This window comes from Trifolium pratense, linkage group LG7 (genome assembly GCF_020283565.1).
Source record: "Trifolium pratense cultivar HEN17-A07 linkage group LG7, ARS_RC_1.1, whole genome shotgun sequence".
Classification (NCBI taxonomy): domain Eukaryota; kingdom Viridiplantae; phylum Streptophyta; class Magnoliopsida; order Fabales; family Fabaceae; genus Trifolium; species Trifolium pratense.
Window position 1 is genome coordinate 14,379,030 of NC_060065.1, and position 25,541 is coordinate 14,404,570.

General features: G+C 33.8%; 2 protein-coding genes and 1 long non-coding RNA gene across 5 annotated transcripts; all 3 read right to left on the reverse strand.

Annotated features, from left to right (window-relative positions):
- Positions 1-6,279: 6,279 nt before the first annotated feature.
- Positions 6,280-10,260, reverse strand: LOC123898304 (gibberellin 2-beta-dioxygenase 1-like). Its single transcript, XM_045949227.1, has 3 exons — positions 9,752-10,260; positions 9,095-9,452; positions 6,280-6,879 (listed from the first exon to the last, which is right to left on the reverse strand). The coding sequence occupies exons 1-3, from the start codon at positions 10,150-10,152 to the stop codon at positions 6,628-6,630; spliced, it is 1,011 nt and encodes a 336-aa protein (XP_045805183.1). The 5' UTR covers positions 10,153-10,260; the 3' UTR covers positions 6,280-6,627.
- A 2,538-nt stretch (positions 10,261-12,798) lies between these two features.
- On the reverse strand, positions 12,799-16,337 carry LOC123900089. 2 transcript variants are annotated; one of them, XR_006805798.1, is made up of 4 exons: positions 16,077-16,337; positions 14,572-14,650; positions 14,136-14,375; positions 12,799-13,074 (listed from the first exon to the last, which is right to left on the reverse strand). It is a non-coding gene; the product is annotated as an uncharacterized LOC123900089 (long non-coding RNA). The 2 variants fall into 2 exon arrangements; XR_006805797.1 differs by having other exon boundaries at positions 12,799-14,375.
- A 3,512-nt stretch (positions 16,338-19,849) lies between these two features.
- Positions 19,850-23,489, reverse strand: LOC123898288 (cold-responsive protein kinase 1-like). 2 transcript variants are annotated; one of them, XM_045949204.1, is made up of 7 exons: positions 23,294-23,489; positions 22,667-22,812; positions 22,422-22,534; positions 22,095-22,305; positions 21,723-21,960; positions 21,101-21,251; positions 19,850-20,444 (listed from the first exon to the last, which is right to left on the reverse strand). In XM_045949204.1, exons 2-7 carry the CDS (start codon positions 22,737-22,739, stop codon positions 20,061-20,063), a joined length of 1,170 nt encoding a protein of 389 aa, XP_045805160.1. In that variant the 5' UTR covers positions 22,740-22,812; positions 23,294-23,489; the 3' UTR covers positions 19,850-20,060. The 2 variants fall into 2 exon arrangements, with proteins under 2 accessions (XP_045805160.1, XP_045805159.1); XM_045949203.1 differs by having other exon boundaries at positions 22,667-22,816.
- Positions 23,490-25,541: the final 2,052 nt, after the last annotated feature.

A 25,541-nucleotide genomic window follows, 5' to 3' on the forward strand; every position in this document is an offset into this window, starting at 1 on the left:
TTTGAATTAGTTAGTCCTATCAACCTAACATTCTTTGAAATCAACACATGGTTAATAGATGCATATTGTATGGCCTAGTGGTGGAGCTAGCCGAAAAAATTAGGGAGGGCCCCTATAAATATAAAGTGAATATGCAAAAAACAAATTACTAAAAAAAAATCATATTGAGGGTGTGTCTAATATGGATATCTCAAAATAAATAATGAAAAGATGGACTATTTCCATTTTTAATAAATAATTTTTTAAAATATATCATGAAATATATTTTATGTCAATTCATGTGTAAACTTCATACTTTTTGATTAGTTCTTGTATTTATGTTTATAATATTATAAGAATCTCTCCAACGAAAATTTAAAAAAATTTAACAAAAGATTGATCAAACATGAATTTTTATACACTACAACTCTATTTTAAATAAAAAAATTGGATGAAGAAGACATTGATAGTTCTGATTTTCAAGAAGAATGAATCTGCCACTACAAGAAAACAAAGGATTATTGAGGGCCAAAATCCCTCAATAATGCACAAATTTCGTCACAAATGCAAGCATTATTGGCGACCTAGGGCACTCACAAAAATGCTCGCCAGTAAGCATTATTGGCGGCCCAAGACCCTAAATAACGTTACTGACAGCCTGGGACCGCCAAGAATGCACAGCTGAGTGCACAACACACCAGGACATTACTGGCGGCCTGCAGCCTCAAATACATTACTGAAGGCTTTTAGCCCTCAATAAGTTTGGTCAAGAAATGAAGGTTTTATTGTGCCTCTTCAAAAACAAAAGAAGAATGAATCTGGGTTACTAAAAATAATTGTTTTCCATTTTTTTTTAAATACTAGTATAAGTTACCTGCGGCTTGGGCCGCCTATACATGGGTTGACGCGTAGCATTCATTTTGTGGCGGTCTGGCCGCCAGTAAATTTACCAACGAGTTATTTATTAGTGTTTTTTTGCCGCGAGTAAATATTTATTTTGTGACGGTTTTGGCCATTTTTAGAGGGCTTTTGACCGCAAGTAAATTATTGTTTTCTTGTAGTGTACATAGTTGTGAGTTTATAACACTTGGAGGGCTTCCTTGTTGAGGAACAACTAATGACAAAGTCATTGTCTAAGATTCTAACTCACATAGAGAGGATATACAATGAGAAATCATATACTCCCTCCGTCCCAAATTATAAGGGAAAATTGGTCAAATAAAGTTGATGTATTTGGTTAAGAATTTGGACTAAATACATCAATTTTGGTTGACCAATTTTCCCTTATATTTTGGGACGGAGGGAGTACAATCTAAGCTTGTATTGATGACACATATAGACATAGTTGATGTACAATGATCTAAATAACTCTCTACAGAGACAATGTAACTAAAGCTTATAGATCAGTTTTGTTCTTGACTTCTTAAGATTCTCCTTGAGAATCAGGAATTTACGTTTTGCATGAAATGGCCATCGAAGGAAAACAATTTTTGTATGATTGTTCATTTGATCAACAAATATTTTCATTCGTTCTTTGAATTAGCACAGATGGTGGGGAAGAAAGTCTTCAACACATATCCAGAGGATGAGATACGTTAACTTTGACTTTCTGATCTTCTACGTCGTCCAGAGGATGAGATGATCATCTGGGTTCCAGATGATTTGTTAAATAGTTCTAGCCAGACATTGTCTTCTTTTGTAGTCTTCAATAGTTTGTTCAGATGATGAACACTGCATTGGATCTAACAGAAAAGTGGGAGGGTCTCAAATGTTTTGTTTTAAACAAAAGTACCACTAAAGTTGAAGGTACAATTTATCGTATAATTGTAAAATTGATGATGTTATATGAGACATAATTAATGTTGGGTGATAAAGAACCATGAGAATAATATAAAAGTAACGAAGATGAGGATGTTGCGTTAGATGTGTGAGAAGATATGATAAATTAGGAATGACAATATTAGAGAGAAATAAAAAAGACTTGTTATAAAAAAAATTGGTGGATATTTCACTCAAGTAATTTCGATCTGGAGATCTATAAATTATACTAGTCCTCCGCCCCATTTTAAATAATTTAGTTTTTTTTTTTGTTGATAATAATCTAGTTTAATCAGATATATCATTCACATATCACAGTTTGACCGTATTAATTATTAAAGTTATTAGTTATGCATTGTAGAAACTCAGGAAGATATATAAAATATTTGTATGTTTATTGTGTGTTTCAAGTACAAGTAAAAACTCCTATTTATATTATAGGATTAGAGACAAAGAAACAAAGAAAATAAATACACATAAAGTGCGTGGAGCTGTAAACAACTTGAGTTTGGACAATAAAGTGCGGAAGCGACTTGGAGAATGAGGTTTTGTGAGCAAATCAGCAGGTTGATCTAGAGTGCCGATAGATATAAGATGAAGTTCACCACGGAGAAGATGTTGGCGGATGAAGTGACAATCAATTTCAATATGTTTTGTTCGCTCATGGAAAACATCATTGTGAGCAATTTGAATGGCACTTCGATTATCACAATAAAGATCTGTCGGTGAAGGTTGAAATGTCTCTAAATCAACAAGAAGCCAACGAAGCCATAATATCTCAGAAGTAGTATCAGCAAGAGCACGATATTCAGCTTCAGTGCTAGAGCGGGCTGTCAAAGTTTGTTTCTTGCTACGCCAAGATATAAGAGAATCTCCAAGAAAAATACAAAAACCAGTGGTGGAACGACAATCACTAGGATCACCTGCCCAATCAGCATCAGAGTAGGCTCCAAGAATCAATGGGGATGTAGCTGAGTAATGAAGACCATAAAATAAGGTACCTTTGATATATCGAATGATCCGCAGGACAGCAGCATAATGTGTGGTACGTGGAGCAGACATAAATTGGCTCACAAGATGAACAGCATATGAAATATCTGGCCGAGTAACTGTGATGGTATATCAGACTACCTACAAGTTGTCGATAAAGAGTAGCATCATTAAGTAAAGTACCATCTTGAGGAGTAAATCAAACATTGGGTTCAAGAGGAGTCTGTTCAATTTTACAATCAGTGAGACCTGCTCGAGAGATAAGATCGGAAGCATACTTGGCTTGTGAGAGAAACAAGCCATCACTAGAAGTTAATACTTAAATCCCCAAAAAGTAACTTAATGGTCCAAGATCCTTCATCTCAAAATGTTGACATAAGAATTGCTTGAGCTCTTCAATTCCAACAGAGTCATCGCTGGTGATAATCATGTCATCGACATAAAGAAGCAAGACAACCGTACCATTGTCAGTTTTTCGAGTAAAAAGAGCAGAGTCATGAGCACTTGAGGAGAAATTCAACTTGGTGATAGTCTTGTGAAATTTAGAGAACCAAGCTCTAGGTGCTTGTTTGAGACCATAGAGAGCCTTACGAAGGCGACACACTTTGTTTTCCTGACAAGTATAACCTGGAGGAGGACGCATGTAAACCTCTTCTTCTAACTCACCGTTGAGAAAAGCATTTTTGACATCCATTTGAGTGAGCCTCCATTTGCGAGTAGCAGCAATGGCAAGAAGAGTTTGAACTGATGTGATGCGTGCAACAGGGCAAATGTTTCTTCATAATCAATACCATACTCTTGAGTGAACCCTTTTGCCATAAGACGAGCTTTATAACGCTCGATAGATCCATCAGAGAGAGTCTTTATTTTATAAACCCACTTAAATCCTACAAGAGTCTTATTAGAAGGAGGATCAACAAGGTCCCACATTTGAGTTTTCTCCAATGCCTGTAATTCTTCCTGCATAGCTTGCTGCCAATGAGGATCTGCAGATGCTTCCTTATAGGACCGTGGTTCATGATGTTGAAGAATAGCAGAATAACAATGGTAATTATCACGAAGGTAGGGAGGTGGATTTCTTACCCGTGGAGGAAGCTCAATAGTTGGCGGTGCAGGATCAACAGATGAAACATCATCACTAGAAGTGGATGGAATATCGGAAGGCGTCGGAAGCTCACTAGATGAACCTACATGCGTCTCAGAACCTGCAATTGTGTCACTAGGAAAATAATCGACACCGGGGTTAGTAAAGAGAGGAGTTGAAGTAGAAGGGGGATTGACTTAAACTTTGACATGGAAGAGAACATTATATGTTCCCAAAAGACAACATGACGAGAGGTACGAATGCGTTGGGAGATTGGGTCCCAACATCGATAACCTTTGTGTTCAGTCTCATAACCAAGAAAACAACATAGACGAGCACGAGACTCAAGTTTAGTATATTCATAGGGCTGGAGGAGGACAAAACAAGCACAATCAAACACCTTTAGTGATTTATAATTTGGCGTAGTGAGATAAAGACGCTCAAAAGGAGAGACATTGCCAATGACAGAGGAAGGGAGACGATTGATTATATGGACAGTTGTAAGAGCAGCTTCACCCCAAGCACGTTCTGGACAAGAGGCTGAGATAAGCATAGGACGAACTGGGTCAAGAATGTGACGATGCTTTCTCTCAGCACGACCATTTTGTTGAGATGTATATGGACATGAAAATTCAGACAATGTTCCCTGCTCGTGAAGAAAAGACAAGAGTTTAGAATCACGATATTTCATGGCATTATCTCGTCGAAAAACTTTAATGACTTTTGAAAATTGGGTTTGAATCATTTTGGCAAAATTGATGTAAATTTGAGAAAGTTCATGCCTATTTTTCATCATATATATCCATGTAAAACGAGAATAATCATCAATAAATATAACAAAATACCGGGAACCTCCCATAGTAGGTGTGGGAGCAAGACCCCAAATATCAGAGTGCACGAGATCAAATGTTGAAGCTGAAATCGAAGTACTTTTATTAAAAGATAAAGCTGATTGTTTAGCAGTTTGACAAGCAGAACAATCAAAAGACTCATTAATGACAGATCCTAAATAACCTTGAGACACTAGAGGACGCAATTTACCAATGGAACTATGGGCAAGACGACGATGCCAAAGTTGAATGGAAGAGTCTGTGGAAGCCGCACAAATGCTAGACTCCAGAGGAACATGTAGTTCAATGAGCTCAGATAACCTTCCGATCTTACGTCCAGTCCCTATGAGTTGTCCAGTCCGTGGATCCTGCACACGACATCCAGAGGAAGAGAAGGTAATTTCATAACCAAGATCACATAATTGACCAATAGATATAAGATTAAAATTTAGTTTAGGGATAAGGTATATATTAGGTAAGCTTAGATTAGATAGGGATATAGAACATATGTGGCTTACATGCATAAGAGATCCATCAGCAGTGTGAATAGAACGGGAAATGTCATTTTTAGATAAGGAAGCAAATAAATGAGATGCAGATGTCATGTGGTTACAACAGGCAGAATCAAAATACCATTTGGAATTACCCGGTGTGGTGGAAAGAGCGGCGAGAGTATTACCAGAAGGAAGAAGTTGTCTAAGAAGAGACTGAATATTTGTGATAGACAAAGCAGATTGAGAAGATTCTAGAAATCCATTGGCAGCAGCAGTTGTAATTACAGACCTGGAAGAGTTGTGACGAGGTTGATTTTTATTCTGATTAGATCGTGGAGGACGAGTGGGACAATTTTGAATCAAGTGTCCGGCTGTCTTGCAATATCGACAACAATTTGAAGCAATATGACCTTTTTTCATGCAGTTATGACATTCAACCATAGGACAATCAAAAAATGAATGTCCATAATTACGGTAACAACCACGGTATCTCTCCATTATATATATAACAAAAACAACACTTAAGCAAATATGAGTGTAGCCCGTGTAGGTGTAGCAACGGCAAAAAAATGGAATACTCGGAAATAATAAAAGGGATGAGCCAAAAAGAAACCTAAACTCTCGATACCATGTAGAAACTCATGAAGATATATAAAATATTTGTATGTTCATTGTGTGTTTCAAGTACAAGTAAAAACTCCTATTTATATTATAGGATTAGAGACAAAGAAACAAAGAAAATAAATACACATCAAGACTAATGATCCTAACTCAATTACAATATAAATTATTATAATGAGAGAATCATAACATATCGTAACATGCATTAATAAACATAAACTGGTTAATCGTATTTTATTTATTTTTGGAACCGACGGAATATTATAAGAAGAGAGCAGTGGATAATCAAACTCGATAGGAGGGAGATATGTATTTCAGATTTGTAGTACACAATATAATTCCTAACTCAATTACAATATTATTTCAGATTTAATCGTACACAGGCTGTTTTGGACGCAATATATTATCTATGCCTTATCACTTCGCTGCAGCCTGGAGCTGACTTTAAAATCATCAAGAACCATTTTGATAAGAACAACGATGATAAGTCACCATCGTTAAAAAGTTACATTTATTTATTTATATAAAGTAGACGTATACACCTACAAGGAAGGCATAGCATTACAAAAGCGGGTTAATACGATTCAGATTCATAGTTATAGATAACCTTATACAATGTGTACCCAAAAAAAATAACCTTAAAGAAAAACCATACTATAAAAAAAGAAAATCAAAAAGCAAAATCCAATCCTAAAGCACATCATAAAGATATAGATATAACATAAATATCCTATAATAATAATATTGACATGTGGGTGTAACATTCCTATCTATCTATAAATTAAAGTAGTATTTATTTATTTATTAGTATTCATGAATCTTTGATTCTCTCAAAGTGACCAAGTCTATTGTCCGATAATCTTGTAGCATAAGCTGATTTCTTGTACTCAAACCATGTAAATTCTCTATATAATAAGCTTTCATTTCCTTTTATGAGAAAAGGCAAAGGTGCAATTTTCTCGCTCAAATTTGGACCACAAAAATAAATCATGGAGAGTCTAGATTTGAACCCATTTGCCAAAACTCTGTGCCTTACACTCTTGAATCGTCCATTAGTCATAACCTGTGTATTGTTTTGTGGATAAAAAATGTGTCAGAATCACAAGCCATAAAAAGTGGCATACCCCATTTCAATAAACAACAATAATATTCAAACCTTGTTGACACGACAGGACTATAAAAGTTTTCATTTTTTAGTTGATTCCCATTACATGGGGATTTGGGATGCAAGAGAGTTGAATTGGAAAGAATTATTTTTAGTGATAAACATGTGAACCAGAATTTATTTATGGAGAATGTTAACATGTGCACCAAAAGCACATGTTAAGGAAGTAAAAATAAAAAGTATTAAATTTTAACTTTTTAAGTATTAAATTTTTGTGTTAAATTTCTATATTAAGATACCTTAACATGTGCCCTATATACACATGTTAACAACACCCTTTATTTTGTAAAAAAAAAAAAAAACAACACCCTTTATTTATTCATTTCACACACATGATGATTCAAAAAGATACTGCTTGCTAACTACTGAAAAGTAGGAGTCATGTCAAAACCATTTCTCATCTTATCTAAAGGAACAGTGAAAATAGGACTGGAGTTTATCAAAACCATTTCTCATGCTTGATAAAGAATGGTTTAATAGGACTCGATTTCATGAGGTCGTTTTTTCGGTGCAGTCGTGCTATTTAAAAACTATATTTATTGATTATATTTGTTTAAATCGTTCAATTGTGATCTAACTGTTCTAAAATGATTGTATCAAAAAATCAACTGCACCTAATTCATTTAGGTTTAATAGGGTTTGGGTATACTTTATTAATACTATCATTTATTTGTCTATTTAAAAGAGAGATAGAGAAGTAACATTGAGTTCAACTTATCCTCACTTGTATTTATTTTTCTTTTAAATAAACAAAAAATAAATAGTAATCAAAGTAAATCCAAATTTGGTCTAATATGTACTCCCAGTTGTTATATAATACTCTCTCCGTCCCAAAATATAAGTAAAACGTGATCAACAAAAGTTGATGAATTTGGTTTAAAATTTAGTCCAGTTACATTCACTTTTATTGACTCATTTTTGCTTATATTTTGGGACGGAGGGAGTATAGACTAAGATGCTTTTAGCAAAGTGGTAAAACACAAAAAATCGTGTTTTGACAATCAATATATTTTTATCCTATTTGGATTCGACACTTTTGACTTTCTAGCATTAGAGGCCGTGAATTTTTTTTTGAGAGATCAAAAAGTTATGCATAGTAATATTGTGTCTCCCAAATCAATAAATGTGCTTTTTAGGATTATCGGTTTGTCATCCAAAAAATTTTAACGGCGCAGCTTGTTGTTGACCTACTTTTCATCCGTGTGTAATTATGATTTTAATTGAAATTCAAAATAATATATTTTTTAATGTCAAATTTTCATTTTTAAAATTTTTCACATATGTAATGTGCCCTTTAAATGCAAGACCCTTTTAAAAATTGTGCAAGTTTTTTTTTTATAAATCATTTAGACATAAATAATTTAAATAGTATTTTTTCGAGATTTTTGAAGAAAAGTAAACTATATTTTTAAAGATGATGTTTTATAATTTTATTTAAAGAAATTCTTATTTTTAACATAAAAATAATATTTTAATATTACACAGAACATAAATAAAGTATCAAAAATAATTTCTTAAGAATTCTAAACAAATTTTGAAAAATAAAAGAAAGAATCTTAAAAAGACAAACCCTAATACTACCTCAGCCTCATTTATAATATTTTTATTTTTATTTGTCAAACTATTATTAATTTAGAATGCTAAAATAAATATCTATTACAACATTCTTCCATTTAAGAATGATTGTTTCTTTTCTAGAATTTCATTTTTTTAAAAATTGTAACAAACAAATAAAATTTAAAAATGTGATTTAATAAAAACATCACAAAATAATTTATCCATGTATCTCTTAATCTATGGAATAAATCAGTGATTGCTATTTATACTTGCTTCGGTACGGTTACTATTATAAGCAAAACATATATTTTTTAGGTTAATTGAAAAATAGATGTATATGGTCTATATATTATAAACGAAAAATCATTTTTTTAAGTTCATCAAAAAATAAATGTATCTAGTCTATATTATAGACCAAATATATCCGTTTTTCAATGTAACTAATAATTACTCCCAAAAGGAGTATATTTTCAGTCTAGCATGCCTTGATTTTATTACTTCTACTAGTAGTTAGTTCTATTGTACAGAAAATAGAGGTTGGTGGGAGTGTCTCTACCTGGAGTGAATCACCAACATTAACAAAGAAGGAATTATGATCAGATGGCACTGAAATCCAACTCTTATCTTTGAGACAAATTTGAAGACCAGAAGTATTGTTAGACCTCAACAAGGAAATGATTTGTGGATCCGTGTGCTCACCAAAACCAATAACATTTTCACCATCATCATCATTATTCAAAATTGACTCAGGACATGGAGGGTAATGGTTGACCCTAAAAATGCAATCACTGTCCTTATCCATTAGAAGCTTGCTCAACACATTCTTTTCTTCAATGTTTAATCCTTCAGCCATCAATTCAAGAATCTCACATGCCATCTTTTTGACAGATGACATATAATCACTCAATAAACAGCTGCAACAACAAAATAAACACTTTAGAGTTAGGCCACTAATTATAGTAATTGCGGCTACATAAGTAGTTGAATTTTTTTTTCGTCAAAAAAAAAAAAAAAACTAGTTTAATTTTAGGCAAACGTTAAAACTCTTCTTAATTAAGATTAATTTTTTTTTCAATCAGTTTAATAGTTAGAATTTCACTTTTTAAGATGAAATAGTTGAAGTATACAATTTTCGGTCCTTACATTTTACGTATAATATACTTATCATCTGAGAACAAAATAGATAAGATAGTGTTAAAATTGAAAAACATACCGAAGCTTATCTGAGTCTTTACCAAAAGCAGGGGAGAGTCTGATAGAGTTAAAATCTTGATTATTTGTAAGAAGAAGATATTCAACCCAACCAACATCACCGTTTTGACCAATATTCTTGTTTCCATACCCAAATGGATTAGCTGGTCCAGCTTTTTCCTTTTGATTAAAAGGCATGGAAAAGAACTTAACAGCTTCAGATTCCAACAAAGTGATAGATTCCATAGAAACACCATGGTTGATAACCTTAAAGAATCCAAACTCTTCACAAGCTTTCACTATGAGGTTCTTTGCATCAGGTTTGGATAAATCAACCAAAGGGATTTCAGTTGAGAATGTAGTTTGTTTGATGTTCCTTATACATGGATATTGCTCTGTTGTTGTTTTTGACAATACAACCATTTTGTTTTTTTAAGATTTGAGAGAGAAAAATAAGATTTTTTTTTTTGTAAGAGTGAAAGAGAAGAGAGGTTTTTGAGTTATGAACTGAGGATGAATGAAGAAAGAGGTTTGGGTTATTGCTGTATTTTTATACTTGAAAAAGTGGTGTTGTGTGTGGGGATCATATTAATTAATTAATTAATGTTATTATAGAGGAAGAAAGAAGCTTGGATTGCTCAATGTCTACTATAGGAATAAACTTATTTTACAAGCAAGCAATAGTTTTCTAATATTATGAGTTTTTATCATGCGTATAATCTGAATCAAAAAATGTATATATATAGATTTTGGTAGTAATTTTATCGATGCAAAATATTTATCAATTTTGTTGAAAAAATATAAGTGATCACTTTAATGGGATTTTTCCTTTCAAGTATATTTTTTCATCCACAAAATTTAAATGTGAAATGTTAATTAAGAAATTTAAGTTCAATTTCAATTTCAGGTAGAGCAATGTAATGTTAACATATATTAAAGAGTCTTTAGAAGTATTAGTAAGGGTACTTTTAAATACTTTATCGTCTATCGTATTTTCATAATAATATATAATAAAAGAAAGAAAAAAAGTAATTATAAAGAGATAAAATTTGGGGACATAGAATCCGACTCAATAAAATCTCACAAAAGTGTAGGTTGATCCAAACGGTGATACAAATATAAAATCAACACAAATAAAATCCATGTGATTAATCCTAACAAACTATCACGATCTTCAATCACCAACCCAGGTTTGAAAAATAGTGAATGAAATGACTGTCAACACAAACCAAATCACTTACCTACAGCTCCTTATGATAAATCACAACAAACATTCAAGACTCGTTCGAGCCAAACAATCTCATGTCAAATCGAGAATGTGACATGGATATTAATAAGCATCACCTTTAATATTGAGACAAATCCACTCCTTCAATCTTGAGACAAATTTTGAAACAAGAACAATGTAACCGGATTTAGATAACTGCGAATGGACTCATCCGCTCGCATGAAACAGTTCCACGAATCGACAACTCACTGCACAAACGATAGCAAGCAGCTACAGCCATTTCTAGCCAAACAATATGAAGTCAGCCATAACTCATCAGCGAAGTGACGAAACTAACAACTGAAACAATATCCATGCCACATTCTCGATTTGACGTGAGACTGTTTGGCTCGAACGAGTCTTGAATGTTTGTTGTGATTTATCGTAAGGGGCTGTAGGTAAGTGATTTGGTTTGTGTTGACAGTCATTTCATTCACTATTTTTCAAACCTGGGTTGGTGATTGAAGATCGTGATAGTTTGTTAGGATTAATCACATGGATTTTATTTGTGTTGATTTTATATTTGTATCACCGTTTGGATCAACCTACACTTTTGTGACTGTCATTGGGATGAAGATGGTCGATATATATATAGGAACAAGATCAAATGACACTGATGACAGTCAATTATATGATATTTTTAGTATCATTTTAGGGTTGTTTTAATAGCAATTGAAGACCAAAAGCAAGCAAATACCTAGAAAAATGAAGTTACTTGGCCAAGAAGCAAGAAAAGTGGAAAAGTGGAAAAAACATAAAAAAGGGCAAAAACGGAAAAAAATAGCGTGAGCCATCGTACTCACAATGAGATTCAGCGTGGTACAATGAAAGGATTTTGAACGTCATCGTAGCCACGATGGGTACGATGGAGCGCGGGAAAAAGCTCAAATTCAGCTGAAAAACTATAAATAGAGCTCTCCTCCTTCACAATTATTCATTCTAAAATATTGAGAGTTATTCTAGAATATTCAGAGATCGCTCAACAATAGTGATACTCAAGTAGAGTTAGGAGAACTCTAAGGAGAAGGCAATGAGGGCCAAGGAACTTCGAGGCAATAAGGTTCTTTCCTTTTATTGTCTTTGTAATTTTATTTTCTTAGGTGAGGTCGAGTAGATGAACTCTCTTATGAATGTTTGAGACATGTAATTTTGGTTTGAAAAAATTTATATTCGATTATTATTCAGTTATTTTCTACAATTGTCTTGCTTTAATTCTTCATTCTTAATCTTGATCACGTTATAGAATGAACCCATGGAAATTAGCTGATCACGTGACAACAGACTAATAGGCCCGAAACTAAAGACAATTCAACCGACCAAACATGAGACAATTAAATTCAGTATATGAGGAAGGGGCTAGGATTAAGAATCACACACATAGTTAAATTCTGTATTGTCTAGGTAAATCAATCAAGTAGAGAGAACTTGTCAAACATTGAACTTCTAAAGGTAAGGACACCCTTTTAAAGGCAGAACCCGTTAAAGTTGATGATATTATAAATCCAGAGGAACCCTAGCAACCATTGATTAGACTTTATACAAATTGCAATAGAAATAAGATTAGTGAAACCAAACTTATTTTAATAGAAATTAATCCAATAGATTATAACTTCGTAATGAAGAAAAGTATGATGCTAGTTACCAAACAGGAATAAGGGAGGGATTCGAAACATTTAACCATCTGGTGTGTCTACTCGCACCCTTATTTATTTTATTTGTTATTTATTTCTATGCCTTTTACTTTAATTATTATTTACTTTTGATTGCAAAACTCTATCAAACAAACAAAGCAAATGCAAAACTGTAACATCCAATGTCAAATGTCTAGAATATTGACCAAGATATACATATTTGAGATTCAGATACATTAAAATTTATAGAATAGCTTGTTCAAAAGAACAAGTACCCAAATTTTATATCAGGTACAAGGAAATGAAAGTTCCATTACACAATGGTAAATAATCATCAGACATATCTATCAGACTAATCTAACAAAACAAGGAAGAAACTAATGTAATAAAATCTTCCATCTTCAATCCTTAGTTTCTTCTTACCCCTGACTCGTTTAATCTGCTTATCTGAAAAAAATAAAAAGGAGTGGGATGAGACATAAAGCCTCAGTGAGTCCCGCCTATCTTAGGGTGATACTAATATCCTTTGTCCTGACAGTTGATTAATTACATAAACATATACATATTCATTTCACGATTATTTTCGGTATAATGCAAATAAAGTGTGACACAAAATTATTTGTCTGAGTTGATTTTACGGAATAATTCGAGATGAGTAGTCTCGAACCATTCCCTTACATACCCGGCTAAATTCCCTATCATTTCAGGGCTAAAGCGTACGGTCATACCTCATCTTATCGTTGTGTGAAATTCTATATAGAATTTCAATCCAGCTCCAACTCCTACATAAGGAAGCCTTTCTGGTGCCTTATAGACCACAACTTAACATATTATTCATCATAGACATTTAGCATTAGAAATCTAACACTTGTGGCCCAAAGTCCACTACATTTCAAGATCAACCGTCAATATTCTTACCTGTCCTGAATTAACTTATAATGCATCTAGTCCATAGTTTTCTGTTTGTTTCCCTACCCAACCTATGCAATTTATTAAGCTAACTACTATATTTTTCATTCCCATATGATCTTATTCCATTAGGGACATTACGGTGTCCCAAAAGCATCCGAAAATGCAAAACAGTGCAAACGGGGCTGCTGGATGTAGCTCCAGGCGCAGGAACAGTCTGGGAAACACTGTTATTTGCGCTTCCAGCGCAGTGGTCCGCGCCCCAGGCGCAGAGGGCAGAATGCCCAGGTGGCCAGTTTCCTGCAAAAAAATTCAGTTTGTACCATTATCCTCACACAGTCCTAGCCTTACTCTAGATGCATTTTAGTGACAATTTAGGCCAACAGTTAGTAGCACAACAAGGGCAAGGGAAGTCACCAAGATTCATAAACAACATGCATTAAATCTATACAATTTGAGAGAACTAATCTAAAGGGGCAATCTCATCAAAGTGCAATTTCTCATGAAATAATTTCTAGTTCTAACTACCCGAAAACCCAATTCTCCATGAGAATAGTGGGGAGACTATATTGGTAAGGATTTCTATCTATGGAACTCACCTCTGTAATTGTAGCTCTCTCAACACTTGATTATTACAACCACAACATAGTCTACATCAAAAAAGCTTGTTCTCCAATCTAGTCTAGTGCTCCAATTGAATCTCGTCTTATAATTCTTTTCAATCCAAACTTCCAACCTCATGTGTCAAGGGAACTTCTGGAACTAAAAAGGAAAACGAAACTTCAAGCTTCAGGTACCCGTTTGTGCGGCTTGAGCGAGTAAAACCCGTCGGGAAAATCCTGCAATTTTCACAGCATCAGAGACCCAACTTCAAACGAGTTTTCAAAGCTCGTTACTAAACCAAATGCTATGAAACGAGTGACTAAACTGAAGGAAATTTCGTCTAGATTCTGAAAATTCAGCAATCGTTCAAATCTGGATTACAGAGTGAAAGTTATGACAGAAATACTAGTCATAGGTCCATCCGAATTTTACCTAGATTACCTCCAATACTTGAAATGCTCCAACCCATAGTAAAACTCATGAATACAAGCCTCAAGAGTGAAAAAGGATTCTGAATTTGGGAAAAATAAGGCATCAAATATGATAACGGATCGTCACACTCTCTAATCCATGCCTATTTTAGCAACATTAAATGCATTTTAGTAGGTTTTAAGCAATAAATGTAAGAGAAATCTATTCATAAGCTTGATTACTTGTTTTGCAAGAAAACAGGAAAAATTGCAGGAAATTGCTGATTTTCACTACGTTGGGGGCGTAGCCCATCACGAGCCGCGTGATGGAGATCACAGGGAGCCAAGTTTTTCACTTTGATCACGTGCGGCGTGATGCCTACCACGCGCGGCGTGAAGCTTTGATCAGAATTGGATTGCTCTCTGACTTGGTCACGCGCGGCGTAGCACTGACCACGCGCGGCGTGAAGAAAGGAAGGACAACTGCGCCGGGGCGTGGAGCTATCACGCGCGGCGTGAAGATGGCAGAGTTTAAGATCAGAGACCTCAGATTTGATCACGCGCCGCGTGATACCGTTACACGCGCGGCGTGATAGATCTGGCGCGCGGCGTGGTTGCGATTATTGTATAAGGATTCTGCATTTTCTGTGAAAGGGGTTGGAAAATCTGCTACATTCATCTACTTTTCTGGTTTGGAAGCTTTTAGAGTCGGATCCAGACCTTCATAGGATAGCTTCAAGCTCCTCAATAGCATGGATTCTCAAGCCATGAAGTTGAAGCTAGGACGCGATCGAAGCAACATGAGGAGCTAAACTCCTTGTGGAGGTAGGATCTAGGATAGCTTAGGATGTAGATGAATCTCATGTAATCTGCTTAATTGTAAGGATTTACTCTGTTAACAGTGTTTACTTAATGCAATTCGTCTCTTAATGCTTTATGATCCTTCATTAGTGTTGTAATGATTTTGAGTTAAGTCACGTATGAGAATATTGATTTAATGTCTGAACTGAATTGCATTGAGCACTCGAGTGTTTCCGGTCGAGATTGAAACATAGAGTGTAGCGAACGATCGACGCGCTTTCATATCATTCGTTGTAGGTAGCTTCTGCCCGAGAGATCAGGGGAGTATCGACAATGAATAGAGTGGATTTTGACAAGAGATTGCGATTCACTAATTTGTTGATCCAGTTGTGAACACTTGAGTAAATTCGTATGATACGGTAGATTGCATGTGATTTAGCTATAGACTAGGTGATTCCGATGATTCTACCTCGCTTTTCCATTTATCTCAAAGCACGTTTTCTAACAATTCATCACTCAACATACCCCCAATTTATGTGTATTTCTTGCATAATGTTTATGAACACTATTAGACTAGTTTAATCACACAATCCATGTGGATCGATATTTTTATTACTACGTGGTATTTCGTTCACTTGCGAAAATTATCCATCAAAATACAAAGAGAATTTTGGGGTTCAATGGTGAAAGAACAAGAGGAAAACAAGAATCAAATTTTATTCATACCTTAACTTTCCTTTTGGTATGAAATGAGAGTTTGAAGCCTTAATTCGTACATGCATGAACTAATAATGGAGGAATTGGGAAAATTTCGGAATTGGGGTTTAGGTTTGTGGAGATTCTTTGCCAAATAGAGAAAAGATGAATGAAACTAAAATTGAGACTTGATTCTTGGTTATGGAGGTGGATGTTAGAAAAGCATACTCATGGAAAGCTTCAATGTAGAAGAAAGATGGGAATGGTGGAATTTGAGCTAGTTGGTAGTGTTAAGAAGTCTCACATCGGTTGAGAGATGGTCTGACTAAGTGTTTATAAACTAGAGACAATCCTCACCTTACAAGTCGGTTTTGTAAGGATGAGTTAGACTCAATACTCATTTCTAAGATGGTATCGGAGCCTCTCCAAGATCCGTTGGGCCACCCGATATCGGGTCACCTACCATTTATATCCGCGTACCAAGCCCAATAGCACTGGACGCGAGGGGGGTGTGTTAAGAAGTCTCACATCGGTTGAGAGATGGCCTGACTAAGTGTTTATAAACTAGAGGCAATCCTCACCTTACAAGCCGGTTTTGTAAGGATGAGTTAAGGCCAATACTCATTTCTAAGAGGTAGTGTCGTTGTTGTTGTTCGTAAGTGAGAGGGAGAGGAGTGGGTGACCTTGCTGAAGTTGATTTAAGGGAACAAGAAAGATGGAATTGAGTTTAGTATTTCACACATGCATGCTTGGTTGAGAGCTAATTGAAGGGATTTTCTTGAACTCAAGACTATGGTGAAGGTGAAGATGAAGACTTTTGCGTGATGAAGAGTTTTGCGTGAGAGAGATGTAAATAAGTCTGGTTACTGCTTTTGGATGTTTAGGAAGTGAAGAGTTAAAGGAATGCTCGGTTCATTCTTGTTTTGTCATAGTGGATTGTGGGTCCCACTTGGCACTTGTTTCTCTTCTATTGGCTAGAGTTAACTCATCCTTGTGTTTGTTTCTCAATTCCAGCTTAAATCCTTATTTCACACCTCTAATGAATAATTTTCCCCTTAGTTATAGTCGGGTCGTTACAAAAACACTTTTATTTTTCTACATTTTAAGCGAAACTAGTAATTTTGGCACAATCTCTGTAAAGACGATAAACTTATTACTTTATTACTTGATAACGATTATGTGCACTTGCAGAAAAGTCCCATCAGACACCAAGGTTTCAAACTTAAAAATATGACATCTCCGATAATTCTTTACCGAATAATCATATTACAAAATTGACCGTTTGATTGAAAGATACTACAACATAGAAAATTATTTGATAGGTCAATGAGATACATCAAAATTAACTTATTTTTTGAATGTTCGTAAGATGTATCTCATTGACGTATCAAATGATTTTCGATTAATGTTATATTTTATATATATGATCTATACTATAGTATCTTTCAATCCAACGATTGATTTTGTAATATGATTAACCGGTAAAGAATTATCGAATGTGTCGTATAAAAAGTTTGACACTTTGGTGTCATTTGATCCTTATATATATATATATATATATATATATATATATATATATATATATATATATATATATATATATATATATATAATTTGCTAATTTAGACCCACCTAAAAACATGAAGATCTAAATTAGTAAGGTGCACCTTTTCACTTTGGACAAAAAAACTTTGACATTTAGTTATTTTATTTTACACTAGAAAATTGAGGGTTAGTTGGATAGATTTTATTTAAATATTGTACACTCATTTACTAATTTATACCCACTTAATTATAAATATAAACAACTTAATTAAACAACCTAGAGAAAAAAAAAAAAGACAATTTGATACGATCCAAACACAACTAAAATTTATGTTCGTCGTAGAGTTATTGAGAAATGATGCACCATGCACCACTTAATGAACTTTGTTCATGATAGAAGTGACCTCCAAACATAATAAATTTTTTGGTGATCATCCATCTTTGCTTGTATTTTTTTAATCAAATCTCTGCTCTTTGAACAAACTATAAAAAAGGAGTTTTAATTAAGGATTAATACATGTTTCAAAAAAACAATTAAGGATTAATACAAGTTTTTTTTGTTTGGTCGAACAAAATTTGTTTTTCTATAAACCAAAATGTTGATACGGTAAAAAAAAAACATGAATAAACCCCTGCGAGTTGGAAAAATTGATTTTTTTTTTTAACCAAACAAACTTACTGCATTTCATTACTATCAAAAGTTCAATACATGAAGAAATAATCTCAAATCTATGGAAACTAGTCCAAAAATTAGCCGCCCTAGCTAAAGTGTGAGCAACCGAATTCATTTGTCTCCTAATAAACTTAACTTCAAAGTTCACACATGATAGCATAACAAGAATAATTTCATTAACGATTGAAATAAATTCTGAGTTCCCTCGCCGTTTGGTACGAATAACATCAACCAACACTTGAGAGTTACTTTCAAATTGGACGTTTTCAAAACCTCTACTCTTAGCTTCATTCATAGCTTGCAATAATGTCCATGCTCCACCCTCCTCTGTTGATAAAGTCATTGCGCTTCCACTGCGTAATTCCAGCCATAAACTCACCAGAATTATTACGAAAACAAGCACTCATCGTGGTCCTACCTGCATTGACAAAAAATGTGGCATCTACATTGCACTTTAATCATCCTATACGAGGCTTGGAAAAACTGATTTATATATGAACAACAACTATTTTCATTTTTGTCGAAAAACAGCAACTAATTTAATTAGGCCACACTTGCACGCCGATCAAATACTGCACCTAGATTTACAAAACTGACCTTCTAGTTAAAATTGATTAGAATATAGGCAAAGGGGGTATTATTGTCCAAAGTGAAAAAAGTGCACCCTGCTAATTTAGACCTACATGCTTTTAAGTGGGTCTAAATTTGCAAACCCCTATAATTTAGACCTTCCTCTAGATTCGAATTGTGAGAGGATTAACTTAAATGAGAAATTTAAGAGTTGCTAGTTTCAGGATGCACGTGTGCAAGCCAGATTAAGTTGAATAGATGCAAGATCAGTTGCACAGGTGCAAGATAAGTTGAACGGCCGGACCTTCATCGGCTGTTCGGACCTTTATCAGTCCACATCAGTTGAACCCTCTCGGTTTCTAACTCATGCATACCGAGAAAATTCGGTTGGGAGGTGAAAATTCACTTTGTGTGCCCCACAGGTTCTCCGCAGAAATTAGTCATCGTTAACGACGGTGAAAACTTCGTATAAATATCATGGCAACAAAAAAAAACTTGAAGAAAGAGAAACAAAACAGTAATGACAACCTTGACATTCCACCCTATAACTTGCATGTCTAGTAATCAATTTGAAAGGTCAAATATATTGTCAAAGTTTTTGCAAAGGCGTTCAAAGTTCAAACTAGACTTTTTTTTTTTACAGAAGTTCAAACTAGACTTTTACTACTAGTACATTGCAAATTTCAAAGGAAAGTCCCATTGGATACTTAAGACAAGATCATCTCTAATGTGAGGTTCATTCATAAGTTTAGAAACCAAACTCTAAAGCTCGCCACCATTGGACTTTTCCACAGTAGAAACGAGTTCTTCCACGGTCATCAGAGTTCATCAACTTAAAATATTGATGTGTGACTGAGGTATATTGTGAGACTAATTTTAAGAAATATAACATAAATTGTAAGACCCATTTTGATTTTTTATGGAGTTCATCCTTCATTTGCATTATTAGAGAAGCTCTAAGCCTCTAAGCATGTGACACGTGTCGGCCCTTTTTCCACATATACACTATTATGGATATAAAAAAGATGAAAACATCTTCATCTTTACTATTTAATTAATTTGAGGCCTTTGCTCAAAACTTTTACAACAAAACTTCCTACTGGCACCTTACCAAATAAATTTAACATAAGATTATAGAAAAGTCAACAAATTTACATGAGATAACACGCCTCAAGAAAAATAAATAAAAATGGAAAATCCCTGATGACTAGTCATGTTTACACGCTTTAATCATATTTCACAGTAAAGCTTGAAGTTGTTGCAGCACTTGAAGCAGCCAATGACATGGTAGTATTACCCTGGCTATCTGAGCTAGAGGAAGCATTGTATGAATATGTAGTCTCCGTTTCTTTAAGTTTTTTAGGTTGTCTAATTTTAAGGTCCATAACATCTGAAATCAAGCCTGGTTTTGTTATCTTACTTTCATCAACATTCATTTCTCCAGTGAGCATTTTGACGACAGTAGACATGGTGGGCCGTAGCTTAGGAGTATCCTGAGTACAAAGAAGTGCAATCTTCAGAATTTTACATGCCTCCTCAACATCAAATCCCCCGTTTAGTGATATGTCTACCAACTGTACCAATTCCTTTCGCTCATAAAGGTCCCATGTCTGTAAGAACAGAAGCTTAAATAAGAGTTGGTCTAAAGATAATCAGTGCAAGCTTACAAGTCTAGCAGATGCTTCACTATCTACTACAACATATAAATGCTTTTAAATGGGGAACCGTTTGGCCGTTGATAACAAACAATGGCAGCAGTTAGAGGGTCTGATTACGACCTACGGCCAAAAGGCCCTAATTCCTAGCTTGCTATCTAAGGCTCCCCTCTGATTTATAGCCAACATGCCTTATTTTCGAATTACAAAACTATCTAACTCTTATTAGGCTATGACAGAACATACTCCCTCAGGCCTGTACCTATCACACATATATGCAGGAAACAATGTTTTGCTTTTGAGTATTGGACAGAAATTTAAACGCACTAGAACTGGGTTTGCTAAAGACACAAAACACTGTTGTATGTTTAAATAAAGAAGAGGAAACACACACTAATATTGAGACCGACAACAACACCAACATTTGACTCCGATTTTTCATAGTAATTCGATGCAACTTCACGGATAGAAAGGAAGTTATGTTTTGCAGGATTTTGCTTATTAATAGGGAGATTTGAGCACATAAAAGTGTAACATAATTCCCCTCATACTGTCCATTTTAAAATAGTGAAAGATGCTTGAACAGAAAAGAGAAAATAGGACACACATACCGTTTCTAGAATATATTGATCTGCAATTGGTAATCTTGTATTTGTGTTGGATCTCCCACTGACTATCTCTACAAGGAGGACCCCAAAACTGTAAATATCTGCTTTACGTGTCAACTGCCCCCTTATTGCATACTCTGGTGCCAAATAACCTCTGAAATAAAACACAGCATATTGAGTTGCGGATATAAATAATTGGTGAGAAATGGGATATAACAACACAAATAGTAAAAGAGACGATTTCCTTATTCTCACTTGAGAAGCAATAACATGATGAATGAATGGACATAATATACAATAACATCCTGAAGAATTGATGTGTTTCCATCAACAAATAAATGCAGTTTAGCAGCACAGCAGTGTCAATGAGATCATGATCATGATTATAGATGATACATGAATACTACGAGCCAGAACAATAAGGAGAGTTGATCAAATGTAGGGTTGTCAAACAGTTTGTTACCAAAAATGATTCATGATAGGACATCACGACACCATTTGTTCAATGTAGCTAGCTCGCACAATGTGAAAGCACCCAAGTCTTACTTTTGGGAAGGGTTCCCTCCTCTTTCAACAAAATAAATGCTTCCAAAAATTTTACTGACTGGAAATCTAAAACACTTACATTGTTCCTGCTACACGTGTGCTGACATGAGTCATGTATGATGGAATAAGTTTTGCAAGACCAAAATCTGAAATCTTAGGCATGAGATCTTTGTCAAGGAGAATATTGCTTGCTTTTATATCCCTGTGAACAATATGGGGTTGCACTTCCTCGTGAAGAAACGCAAGTCCACGTGCAACTCCAATGCATATCCTACACCGTGTTTGCCAATCGAAGTAGATATTACTGTGACCTCCAGCTGCAAGTGCCGAAAATTTTATTTATTCAGAATATTAATATAAGAAGTCCAAGAAATTCTAATGAAATACAGGAACAGGACCTTGTTCTTAAATTCTCCCGGAAAACTTTACCAAAATATTATAATGCATTTACCTAGAAGGGTTTGTGCAAGGCTATTGTTCTCAAGGTAATTGTAGACTAATATTCGGTGATCTCCTTCCACACAACATCCATATAGTATAACCAAATTTTCATGCTGTATTTCTGAAATCACATTAATCTCGGTCAAGAATTCCTGCACCCCCTGTTTTGATTCAGTTGAAAGCACTTTTATAGCGGCTAACTTCCCACCTTTTAGCACTCCCTGATCATCCACCAAAATATTGTTAAGGTTACAGTGCTAAAGCATGGAAAGGAAAAAATAATGATCAAAACCAATGGTACAGTGATGAAGGAAATACTTGAAAGTTGTTTGGTTACCTTATATACAGAACCGAAACCACCCTCCCCGATTTTATTAGCCGGGCTGAAATTGTCAGAGGCAACTTTTAGTTCTTTGTAAGTATAAACTTTTATTCGAATGCCAGAAAGTCCTGTTAACAAGTATATTCGATTAAAATCAAGCAATGTAAATAGGTATTTCTTTACTAATATATCATAAATAGTATCTCAATAAATGAATGAAACCGCTTTTCTAAAAATTTATCAAAATGTAGATAAGTTACCTTCATCGATTACAGGATCTCGTCTTACATCAGAAGACACTTTCTTACCAAATAAGAAAGCAAAACAAGTCATGACAGTATGATGTAATTCAAATGCGGCTTCGAGTGGAATCAATATCTTCTAAAGAAAGCAGTTCCAAAGTCACCTGGCTGATCCACATATAACACTATCAATGTCTTGAAGGATAATAAAATTGAAAACCAATAAAAAAACATTAATAATGCAAAAATTGGAGCCTTACACACATTCATGGTATGTCTAAACAACATTAGAATTATGTCTAAACAAAAGTACAATCAGGAACATGTATGAGCATCAAATTGCTGCTTAAGTGACAAATTAAACTAATTACATCAATATTTTCAGTATTAATTTAATCCATTTAAATTAGTCAACGGTATCTAAACTCTAAATTTGTATCCTAGACTATGCTACAATTCATGTAATTAGAAATCATCTTTTGTATGAATCAGGTAGCAACAAGTAAGAAAGTAAAAAAGAAAAGCGAGAGAGAGAGAGAGAGAGAGAGAGAGATGAAATTGGAAGACACGTCTATAATTGAACGGTGGATTTGAAGAAAAACAAAATAATAATAATAAAAAAACGGTGAATATTGTGAAACAAACCTAAGAAATTGAGAAACAGGAAGAAATGAAGCGTAGGAGGAGGAAGCAGGTTGAGAAGAGGAAATGGAGAAGAAGAAGAAGAATTGAGAGAGAAGGGTAAATAAAAAAAAAAGTCAAGAGAGATGACTTTGTTGTGTGTAAGAAGAGAATAGGTTGGTGGGGGTGACCCGATACTTCTCTTCAATTCATATACTATATACTATTTAGTACTCCCTCCGGTCCTTTTTATAAGAAACACTTTAAAAATTTTATTTGATCTTTTTTATAAGAAACATTTGACACAGTTCCATTTGTACCCTTATTAAATACAATCAAATAATTCATTTTAATGTTAGTGGATTAATTAGATAGGCATATTTTCCATGCTAGTCAAATGTTAGTTTTGGAATATAACATAAAATATTAGAATCATTAATGAGAAAATTTACCTTCTTGGTCTGTGTAATTTTGTCAAAATGTTTCTTATAAAAAGGACCGGAGGAGTATTATTTATTACTAGTTCAAGTGTGAATCTCTATCAGACGCTTCCCTCTTCATTGACTGGACTACTCCAAATCCAAATGCTTGAATAAATAAATTAATTAATTAATTAATTAACAATAATTATAGTACTTCAGAAACTTCATCCATCACTTTTTGGATACCCTAAATTTACGCATAAATAAATTGACATGATTTGTCTAAAATTAGAAGTTTTTTTTTTTTTTTAATTTACGAAATTCATGCATATTATCAAAATATCTCACCACTAGACCAAATATAATAGTTTAAAGGGTCATGCTAAACAGTGTCCGGGGTGAGAGGAAGGCATGGAGAGGGTGGGTGAGACTGGATATGTCTCCAAGAGCATAATTAGAACACAGTGTTTAAAATAATCCCAGAATTAATGTTTCTATACTTGAATAAATGAATGATAATGAAATCCAATTAACCTAAAATAGATCTAATATATAAATTGACATCTTCGCTGAGAATGCCGTGAGGGAAGTTAGGAATGAGAGAAGAGAGAGTGTAATGGTAAAACTTGTTTCCGTCATGAGGGAAATGAAGGAAAATTGAATTGACAAGCAGTGGTAGGTACAACAACGGTGAAGAAGATGATGATGAAGACTAGTTCAGCAGGCTTCTATCTCTCCTTTTTTTTTATTTTAATTATTAGATGAAAAAAAAAAAAAACTGACGTGACATATGTGTCACTCAAGTGACTTGCGACATCAGTATTGACTTGGTCAAAATTGACCTTGTGCAAAAGGAGTAAATATAAGGAGCCAAAAGTCATATTTTGAAATATAGGTAGTCAAAATCACAACTTTCTAAAATTTAAGGGGCCAAAAATATAATTTAACCTAAATTTTAAAATACTCATATCTGCAACATTTTATTATTTTTTTGATAATCATATCTATAATATTTTTGTTTTGATAATTCATATTTGTACTACTATTAGGTATAGGTAACAAATTTGGATTTTTTTTTTATTTGTGTGTGGCGTTCTTGCTTGTTACTATCGTTTTAATTTAATATTAATATGAATATGATACTCCTATATGAGTATGTCTCTAAGAACATAAAACTTTACAATATAAAATCTTAGACAGTTATGGAAATTGATGTGGAAGCAGGAAATCAAAGAATGGTTGCCATCGGAATAACGAGTACGTAGTCGAGTAAGTAAATTCCACGTGGTTAGAATACTTTTTGTTTTGCAAAACGTGGTTTAATTGAATTTAAAATCCAAATCTTTCCTTTGACAATATTCAGTGATTCAAAACAACGTAAAGGAGAAGTTATTTATGGGGCCGTTTGTTTTAACTTTAAAAAAATGGACTTTTTTTTTATATTTTTGAAAATAGATTTTTTAAATATTATAAATTTTTTTATATTTATTTTTTAAAAATTTAAATACTAATTTTGATATCATATAACATAAACACGTATTATTAAATATCAAAACATAGTCAAAATTACAATTTTTTTAAAAAGTTGTATTTCAAAATTGATTTTTATGAAAACCAAATTTTCATTTGAAACTTTTGTAAAAAGTTTTTTTGTAAAATTTTTTTACACAAAATTATGTAACACTACAAGAATCTATATTAAAAAAATCTATAACAAACAAGCCCTATATGTCTATATAAAGCATGGACTCTCACAAAGAAATAATAATAGAATCATGATAAATTTTTTTGGTAATTTCAATCAACAAAAATATAAGAGAAATGATCAAGAGAACATGTTATGGACTACT

What these genes read in the sequence shown, in the direction of transcription:
- LOC123898304 (XM_045949227.1), bottom strand. Translation starts at nt 10,152, where the DNA reads ATGGTTGTATTGTCAAAAACAACAACAGAGCAATATCCATGTATAAGG. An exon ending in AAAGACTCAGATAAGCTTCG is followed by an intron (nt 9,453 to 9,751) that starts GTATGTTTTTCA and finishes TTGTTGTTGCAG; the next exon opens with CTGTTTATTGAGTGATTATA. An exon ending in ATGTTGGTGATTCACTCCAG is followed by an intron (nt 6,880 to 9,094) that starts GTAGAGACACTC and finishes AACAATACACAG; the next exon opens with GTTATGACTAATGGACGATT.
- LOC123898288 (XM_045949204.1), bottom strand. Translation starts at nt 22,739, where the DNA reads ATGACTTGTTTTGCTTTCTTATTTGGTAAGAAAGTGTCTTCTGATGTA. An exon ending in ACACGTGTAGCAGGAACAAT is followed by an intron (nt 21,252 to 21,722) that starts GTAAGTGTTTTA and finishes GTTTTATTTCAG; the next exon opens with AGGTTATTTGGCACCAGAGT. An exon ending in ATCAATATATTCTAGAAACG is followed by an intron (nt 20,445 to 21,100) that starts GTATGTGTGTCC and finishes CTGTTCTTACAG; the next exon opens with ACATGGGACCTTTATGAGCG.